This window comes from Carassius auratus, unplaced genomic scaffold, assembly GCF_003368295.1.
Source record: "Carassius auratus strain Wakin unplaced genomic scaffold, ASM336829v1 scaf_tig00216413, whole genome shotgun sequence".
Taxonomy (NCBI): Eukaryota; Metazoa; Chordata; class Actinopteri; order Cypriniformes; family Cyprinidae; genus Carassius; species Carassius auratus.
This window is the reverse complement of record NW_020528558.1, coordinates 83,359-93,341: the sequence shown is the minus strand read 5'-3', so window position 1 is coordinate 93,341 and position 9,983 is coordinate 83,359. Positions and strand designations below refer to the sequence as shown.

At 38.4% G+C, this 9,983-nt stretch overlaps 1 protein-coding gene across 1 annotated transcript; it reads left to right on the top strand.

Annotated features, from left to right (window-relative positions):
* The first annotated feature begins 5,841 nt into the window (after positions 1-5,841).
* On the top strand, positions 5,842-9,372 carry LOC113098082 (frizzled-10-B-like). The gene has a single exon (XM_026263067.1). The coding sequence runs from the start codon at positions 6,904-6,906 to the stop codon at positions 8,644-8,646; it is 1,743 nt and encodes a 580-aa protein (XP_026118852.1). The 5' UTR covers positions 5,842-6,903; the 3' UTR covers positions 8,647-9,372.
* Positions 9,373-9,983: the final 611 nt, after the last annotated feature.

The following is a 9,983-nucleotide window of genomic DNA, read 5'->3' as shown; positions in this document are numbered from 1 at the left end:
AACCATTAAAACCATATGTGCATAAAACACAGCAGGCTTTGAAGTAGTGAAGCACTTTAATTATTAAACGAAGAGCTCACAAACTTTCCTCAAATCATCGGACCCTTTAGAGAAGTGAGGCGAGTTTTTAAACAGCCTTTTGCATTTTGAAAATGAGGAGGATCTATGCAATGAGGGGATTCGTTTCGCAGTCTGTGTTTCTGAATTTTTACTCATATAGACATGTCTGCACCGCTGTGTAACTTTCATCCTTTGCTGGTCTGTCAAGAATGAAGGAAATTTACATTCTCACGCAATCACAGAGAGATCTGACTTAAATGTAACACTTTTGGATAGAAAAGAGAAGTGCAGAATATTAATAGCAGGGTGTTTTTTTTTTTTAAGAGAAGTGCACTTAAATGCAAGGAAAAGTATGTTTGACTGAATGCATAAGTAAAATTATATACAGTATATATAAATTGGTTTAAGAGTTTGTCTGCCAGTTCTGAAAACAATCGTGCTGCTTAATGGTTTTGTAAAAGCCACAATAATAGATTATAATAATAGATCGATTGAACATGAACATTTTCTAATTTTGAAATATGAAAATTATATAAAAAAAAATTGTAACATAAATGTCTTTACTGTCTCGTCCGAGCAATTTAATGCATCATTGCTGAACAAAAGTATTTTTAATTTAATTTAATTGTATTATTTTATTTATTATTATTTTATTTGAAATATTGTGCCAATAAAGTATTTATATTTTGAAATACTTTATTTAAAATATGTGTCCTAAAGTGAGAATCAAATCCTCTTTGTTCAAATGCACTGGATAACACAAGTATGCAGGCTGATTCCAAGTTCAGTATCATTTGAGAGGAGAACAGGGTCATGTTAAGTAGATTAAGATTATGTCCTCCTGTATCTGTAACTGACATGGCCTTCAGGGCCTAAATCCACCAGCAACTCTTCAAACCACACACATACTGCAATATAAAAATAAGCTGTACGAATTCAAGCTGATACTTGTTTTTTTTCCCCAATGCACTGTTTGAAGTGTGCAAAGATTCACTTTGACTTCTGCAGCTGACGACTGTAGGAGGATCAGTGAGGAAAAAAGGCGTTTTGTTGAGGAGGATGAGGTAGTTGAGGACGACCTTCGTGTCCACCTTGTCTCAGATGTATTCCTCTCCTGTTATACCACATTCTCAGCATGTAAAATATCACAAAAAATGTTTTGACTCTTAAAAAAGAAAAAGCTAATAAGATTTCCATTCATTTAAACGTATAAAAATTCCCACTAGAGCCCATGGAGCTTTCTTTCTTGAAAACCTCGTTTCTTTCATCCATGGTTAAATATGTAAATAAAATGTCTAAAGTCATTCTTCAAAGGGGAACAAAAGAAAAAAGGGGGGCTGAGAGAGGGGGGAGGCAGCCCTAAAATGCCTTCTTTTCTCCATAACATTAGCCAGAGGGGGGCCGGCTTCTAGGCAGAGAGGAACAGCAGGGGAGCGCACAGGCTCCATAGAATCACACATCTCCCCAATCCCTCACACACAAAAAAACATGAAATATCTTTTCAGTCTAAGCCATCAAAGGGCCTCCCTTCTCTTTATTAGTTACAGAATTATCTCACACTTTCTGATTTCCACCAAGATGCAACCCAGCGAGCTGCTCCTGCTGCTGTGCTTTGGAAGAGATAAAGTTCACGGCTGTGTATGTGCGTTTGTGAGTGGGTGGGTGAGTGGGTATGAAGGATAACTGTGGAATGGACCAAGTATGAAATGGACGCTGAAACAAACAAACACAAAACATGAAAGGGAAAGTTGGAGCTGCCAAGGCTACTGATGATAAAGATAGAATGGTCATGTTCTTCTGCCGTTCTTCAAAGCGATATCCTCATGGACAGCAAAACAATTACAAAAATGTGTAAAATAAACTGAAACAAATCTGCTGAGGCTGAACGTGCAACGGCACGGGTATCCCATTTAAATGCTGTCTCGGGATTATGTTTTAAGAGTCAATCATTGAGTTAATGAGGCTGCCTGTGTGCTTCATAAAGCACTCTGATATGTTACACATCCTGAAAGGCTTAATGAAAAGGTGTTTACATATCAAAGCAAGAGAAAATGATGATATGTGTGTACATGTGATCATCATTATTAACAGCACCAGGTTTAAACGGCATGTCAAACAGGCATTTATTGAATGAAATATCCTTTTATTAAACCAATCTAACCTGGTTTACTGGAGTAAATTGGTCTTCCAGTATTGTCTGACTGGTCTGTTGGCTGGTTTTAGGGAAGTTTTGGCCTCTTTGACTAAGGTTAGAGACCAGCTTAAACCACAAAACCTACTCAGGCTATTTTGAGCAGGGTTGTAGGCCGAGTTGGCCAATAATAATGTAAGGTCAAACTGTAAGGTAAAAATAAAATGTGTAAGGTCATGACTTAAATTGGGTTTCTTTTACATTTGGCAGACAGTTTATTGCAAAGCATCATATGTTTGCAGTTCATGGTATACATTTTATCAATTCCCTGGGAATCAAACCTATGACCTTTGTTATGTCAGGGCAACATTATGTTTTTCCACAACAAAATAATTTACCAAATGTAAAAATTTGAGGCAGTTACTGAAATTGAATCAGGTGGATTATTTTACAGTATGGCGCAATGCTCTGTCATTTATGCTAAACCAGGTGAATGTCATAAACCTTATAAACAAAACCTGTTTGACAGACTGTCTGTTTATATTTTGACATCCAAATGAAACAAAAGCTATTGCAAAATCATATATAAATGTGTTTTCTTGAGTTACCAGGTTGTACAATGTGCTGATTTTACCAAAACAACTTGCAGAAGATGAGTAATTTATAATACAGTACTACAATACCAAATTCTTAATTTGATTCAAATTACTAACCAAGATGAAAAATTTGCATACTTAGTAGCGCTCAGTATGGCTTTGAGTGTATTATATTAAGTTTGTTAAAACTCTCTGAGGGACATCAATAGTGATTAAAGTGACAATATCAGTAAACTGTCTCACCCAACTCACAGTAGGACGGGCTTCGATTCATTTAAAAAAAAAAAAATACACTGAAAAGCACTTTACAAGCTGTCAAAAAAATAAAATAAAAAAAGTTCTTAGGGTGTTCTAACAAAGATCTCCAGAAAACCATGGTCGTCAGGTGTTGCAGAAATAAATCATGGTTTTACTGGGTAACATAAGAGAGCACTAAGCTCTCTGGTATCTCTTGCTCCTGTAACATGAAGTGCACGTCTTTTTCAATATCACTGTTGAGTGTTTTATATTACTGAAAACAAAAACAGCCAACAGAGATTTAATGCTCATCCAAGCATACATGGTGACAGTTGAACTCTGACATTTCACCTTGACAATACCAACACTTTAACAGAGAGTGTGTCATGGATAGAGCCCTGAGAGCTAGGCGAAGACGAGGCCCTGGATTGCCAGCCCTTAGTCCCAGCAGGAGTTGAAGATGAATCCACTAAAACAAGACTGAAAAGCTCTTTGTCTTATAATTCATCCTTAAGGCATTTTTATCCTGTACTCATGCAAGTATTTACAAGAGTGAAGAATGGAAACTGCCATAGAAGAATTTAAATTATCCAAAAACCAATAGAACAGTGACATATATTTTGCTGACTTGTTTACTTACATTATGCCAAATGTTTTCGAAGAATGTTTCAATCCAGAAATATAAGCAATTTTAAAGGAAAACGCCACCATTTTTCCATATTTCACTATGTTCTCCCTCAACTATGTTCTCACTCTCCCTCAGCTGATACGTACCTCTCCCATCTCATTTAGATTACCACCATTCATTCCTTAGATTCCAAACATGGATGAATTTAGAAGCCACCAAACATTTCCCTATTTTCCCACAGCTTTTCCCTATTTAAAGATGGTTACATGAGTAAGTATGGTGACCCTATTTAAAGATGGTTACATGAGTAAGTATGGTGACCCTATTTAAAGATGGTTACATGATAGTGTCATTGTGTCACCTGCCAATGACATCATAACCCTTTTGATTTCTGGTTTTGTTTTGTAGAAAACATATGGGAACACCAAAGATGCTTTAATATGTTGTGTGTTTTATTACACCGGTGACGATGGTAATGGCAGTGGATTCATAAAAGCACTTAGTGTTGTGTAAAAAACAACACAGTCTTTGTTATTTGAGCATTGTGAATTGTTTGTGACAAGTGAAACATCAAAATTACACTTTAGAACTTAAATAATTCAGTTTTTTTTTTTTTTATCATGTTGAAGAAAGAGGCAGCCAAGTGCATGAACACTAAACATGTCAGTAGTCATTTGATTTATAAGTAAAATGACATCTGTGGCCAACATTCCTGTAAGATACTTTCATTTTGTTCTAACATAAATTACACAGTCATAACTAAAATGTGAAATTGTTTTTCTTTTCTTTTTTAATGCAAGGATGTGAAATCTGTGCTTGATGAACCATTGTTGTCTTTGTAAAGCAAATAGCAGTGCATGTTTAAAAGAAACTTTTTTTTTTTTTTTTATGAGCAAAGTTTCTAAAATTGACCATAGACATTTTACTCATCAATTAAAACCGCCATTCTAAAATAAACTCCGTAGGCATGTCTGGATGCATTATCCATCCCTTCGATGAAAGACGTGACCCAGTGGGCACCTTGATGTCAATTTGATGTCAAATATTAGACAAGATTTGATCAAGATGCTGCAAAACATAATTTCAAAGTCAGATTATACATCAAGTCCTTCCAGTGGTTAATTGGTGAAAATATTAGGTTCATCCCATACTGAAATTGATTATGTAAGTATATGGGCCAACATGTTTGACATTGAGTTGACATCAAATCAACATCGTGTTATAGGCGTTCAGTTGATGTCATATTGACATCACATTGACATCAACCCAGCGGGCAATTGATATCAAATAGACATCAAATTGACATCAAACATAGTCATCAAATAATTTTTTTTTCTTCTTCAAAATGCATCCATTCGGCATGTCATATGTTGTTTGGTTTTGCATGACTTGTAACTTCTGGGACTTCTGTGGTTAAAAACATATAAACAACAACAAAAAAAAACTATTTATAAAATGTAGGCATAAATTACTGAAAATGAAAGAGGTGAATATATTATATTTTACCAAAAATATACTGATTTGCTTAATTAAAAATAAAAAAAAATATGCAGCATTTTTGCTGTAACCACACATTAAGTAAGTGTTGGTGCAGTGGATAAGACACATGCCTTTGGTGTGAGAGACCCGGGTTCGAATCCACTGTGACACACCAATGTGTCCCTGAGCAAGACACTTAACCCCTAGATGCTCCAGAGGCATGTGACCTCTGACATATATATAGCAATTGTAAGTCGCTTTGGATAAAAGTGTCAGCTAAATGAAATTGTAATACCAAGTGTATACGGTATTACAACTACATGTTCCTTTAAGAAAAATGTACAAAATTCTGATATAAACCAGTGGATTTAATAAAAAACGTCTTGCATTTAATACTGTTTTGTCATTATTCTTGTGGTCTAGAATAGGACATCAATGTGTTAAAAATGTTTTTAAAAAATGCAAATCAAATGAATGTCAAAAATTGACGGCAATTTAATGTCAAGTTTTGACATCGATTTGATTTGCATTTTTGACCAGTTCTTTGATGACTATGTTTGACGTCAATTTGATGTCTATTTGACAACAATTGCCCACTGGGGATACTGGCAAAAGTTTTTAATAAAAAAAACTGACATCTCACTTTTTTAATTAATAACATCTCAAAAGCCACACGGTTTCACTTTGTAATTCAGATGCATGGGGTGAGAGCAAATACACATATAGTTTAGCCATCAGTTCTAGTTCAGTCAACGATAAAAAGCGAGGGGAATTTAAAGTAATAAAAACACTCTTTTCTCTTCACTCTCTCTTTCCACAATGGCCGGAGCGTGAAAATCGTCAGTTGTAGATTTAAAAGGGGGCACATCTCGACTGGAAAGCCACTGAATCCTTTTGGTCATCCTCGGCGAGAGATTTCTCGCTGACTTGCAGTGATAAGTGTACCGTAATTCATCAGAGGGAATGGGGAGAAAACAACAACAACAAATGGCCAGTGAGTAATTTACTGTGATCTTGTGGTAAAACGGTAACAGCCAGTTCCGCACGGTTTAAGGATAATCCGTGTGTCAGTTTGGGCTTTCTTATGTAAAGCAGCTGTCTTTGAAGGCGGATCTTTTGGCAGGTTAGTTCAGGACGGTGGCGGAGGAGCTCCGAGCGTCAGACACAGACAGCGCGCGAGGCTGAGAGCAACTCATGACGGAGAAGAGGATTGTCTGGAGACCAGACGAGTGAATATTCACGCGCTTACCGAGCGGATTCATTTTCAGATGACTGTGATAACACGACGCCGTGACTTCAGATTGGATACACTTTGCGGGGAGATGAATGTGGAAAGTAATGCGAGAGCAAGTGGAAAAGTTTGTGTACTTTCGTGAGGGAAACAGATCATCAACATTATCTCACAGGAGAGAACCGCTTTAGAAGAAGGAATTATCATCTGTGGACTGAGAATTTAACACATTGAGTGAAACCTCTATGTATGGTTAGAGCTTTCTAATACTTATCAATCTAAAGATTTATATAGGCTATATATTTTGACAGATATTACTTTTGAACTGAACTGATTGTTTGGAATCAGAGTTACTGACTGATGGATTCACAAAGGAAAACAAGTTTTCTTTTTCAATAATTCATCCTCCTGTCTTTGGTATACAATAACTTTTTTAGTCAACCAGCTAAAATTATAAAGAGTGACAATGAAACAACTTTTCAGATAAAAATACAATTTTTTTTTTGACAATCATTGTTACATGAATTAATACAGAAAGACAATGTTTGCTGCCACTTTTGGACTCAGCCTTGTGCTGCTGTGCATGGCCGGGTTTTGTTCCGCTATCAGCTCCATCGACCCGGACCGGCCAGGTGAAGGAAGATGCCAGGAGATTGCTATTCCACTCTGTAAAGACATTGGCTACAACTTGACAGTTATGCCGAATTTAATGGGACATGAAGATCAAAGTGAGGCGGCCATAAAGCTGCACGAGTTTGCTCCACTGATTGAGTTCGGCTGCCACAGTCATCTGAAGTTTTTCTTGTGCTCGCTGTATGCTCCCATGTGCACGGAGCAGGTATCCACACCCATCCCAGCATGTCGAGTAATGTGTGAGCAGGCACGGCAGAAGTGTTCTCCCATCATGGAACAGTTTAACTTCCACTGGCCTGACTCACTGGACTGTTCCAGACTGCCAAATAAAAATGACCCCAATTACCTCTGTATGGAGGCACCAAACAATGGCACCGACGAGCCCCCAAAAGGCTCCCACACTCATCCGCCAGACTCCCGACCCCCTCGGCCAGGTAACAGCCAAGAACTGCCGATAAAGGAGAGGGTCGGTAAGACGACATGCAGCAACCCTGGAAAGTTTCATTACGTTCAGAAGAGCGAGTCCTGTGCCCCCAAGTGTTACTCAAACATCGACGTGTACTGGAGCCAGAGCGACAAGCGCTTCTCCATGGTGTGGATTGCCATCTGGTCCATCCTGTGCTTCATCTCCAGTGCTTTTACAGTCCTCACCTTCCTCATTGATCCACAGCGCTTCAAGTACCCCGAGCGACCGATCATCTTCTTGTCTATGTCTTACTGTGTTTACTCGGTGGGCTTTCTTATAAGACTTTTTGTGGGTGTGGAAAACGTGGCCTGTGACGGTGACAATGGCGTTCAGTACATCATCCAGGAAGGCTTGGAAAGCACTGGCTGCACTATAGTCTTCCTCATTCTTTACTATTTCGGAATGGCCAGTTCCCTGTGGTGGGTCATTCTTACTCTCACGTGGTTCCTCGCTGCTGGGAAAAAATGGGGTCATGAGGCCATTGAAGCCAACAGCAGCTACTTCCATCTAGCGGCATGGGCTATACCAGCAATAAAGACCATCATGATCCTGGTTATGAGGAAGGTAGCGGGCGACGAGCTGACAGGGGTCTGTTATGTGGGCAGCATGGATGTCAAAGCCTTGACGGGTTTTGTTCTTATCCCCCTCTCCTGCTACCTCATTATTGGCACTTCCTTTCTGCTGTCAGGGTTTGTGGCACTCTTTCACATCCGTAAGGTCATGAAGACCGAAGGAGAGAACACGGATAAGTTGGAGAAGCTGATGGTTAGGATCGGCGTCTTCTCTGTGCTTTACACGGTCCCTGCCACTTGCGTCATCGCCTGCTATTTTTACGAGCGTCTCAACATGGATTATTGGAAGATTCTAGCAGGAGAGCAGAAGTGCACTGAGGACAGTAAGAGTGGTGAGGAGTGTGTGATGAAGAGCTCCATCCCAGCCGTGGAGATCTTCATGGTTAAGATTTTTATGTTGCTGGTTGTGGGCATCACCAGCGGCATGTGGATCTGGACCTCCAAAACACTGCAATCGTGGCAGAATGTTTTCAGCCGCAAACTTAAAAAGAAGACAAGGAGGAAGGCTGCATGTGTTTTCACAGGAAGTGGACCTTATCTCAAGCCTCATCCTCCATTGAAAGGACATAAAACCAAGTACGAACCGGCAGGTCCTCCTGCAACCTGTGTATGAGCTGGGCCTCTATACACAAACAAATGGCCAAGAAATTATAAAGTAATTGCTGGACTTAAATGAACTGCAAAGAGACAAGCCAGCAAAGGACACAACAATGCTCATATTTATTTTATGCAAACTTCAGATGCAATGTCCCCAACAGGTTTTTTTTAAGTTCTTGGTGCTTGTACTACATCTGAAACTTTGCATACTTTGGGAAAAGTTTTGTGAAACAAATAATAACGGAGCAAGTCCATATTACTGTCATTTGGATGACTGTATCATGTAATGTGCAATAGTTGTTTCCTTTTGTGACAGACAGAAAGGGACTCGGATACTGTAGGGCTGTGATTAAAGACAATGGAAGGACTCGACAAACAATGGTTGAGAATGGCTTGGGGAAAAGCGGCTCCTCCATGGCGTAGTCGTGTGGCTTTTCTATGGAAATGAAGGCCGTGTCATACACAACTGCACTGACATTGGAGTGCAGCTGCTCAATAAGGCCTCAGCAGAGAATGAACTGCCTATTTTTAGGCCATTTCATGGAACAAAGTAAATCTTTAAGCACTAAATATTGCCAACACAAAGAGAGAAACTTGTTATTTGAGTTGTTTTATACAGTCAGTTCATGGTTCTGGTTTGTTTCGTTATACCAAGCTCTTTTTAATGTCCTACATACATTTGTGTATATTTCTAAAGGTTCATATTTTATAAAATAAATAAAACATTTTAGTTTTAAATGTTTGAAATGAAAAGCAAACACTTTTTTTTTTTGTTGAGTTTGAAAAGATTTCTCTATGACTTTCTTTTTTCTACAGGATACAAAAGAATTCCATACAATGACAGTCAGTGGGGTTGACAACAATACTGTACTCAGACTTTGCGGGGAAAAAAAACAATAAGACACTTTTCAAAATATCTTCTTTGGTGTTAGAATAAAGAAATGATGATGATGAGTAAAGGATGACAGAATTTACATTTTAAGGTGAATTATTCCTTTTAAGGTTGCAGAAATGGGTACAATTAATCCTTTGGGTTAACACTGGAGGAGGAGCAGTTTGTACTCCTCAGTTGTGATAATCTAATTATTTTTCAAATATCATAAGAGAAAATATTGACTTTAAATCCATCCTAAGGCCTCAGCTTCATGATATGTGATTCCCACAATGACTACTGAGAAATAGATTACTAATATATATATATATATAAAGTACAGACCAAAAGTTTGGACACACCTTCTCATTCAAAGAGTTTTCTTTATTTTCATGACTATGAAAACTGTAGAGTCACACTGAAGGGATCAAGGGCTATTTGAGCAAGAAGGAGAGTGATGGGGTGCTGCACCAGATGACCTG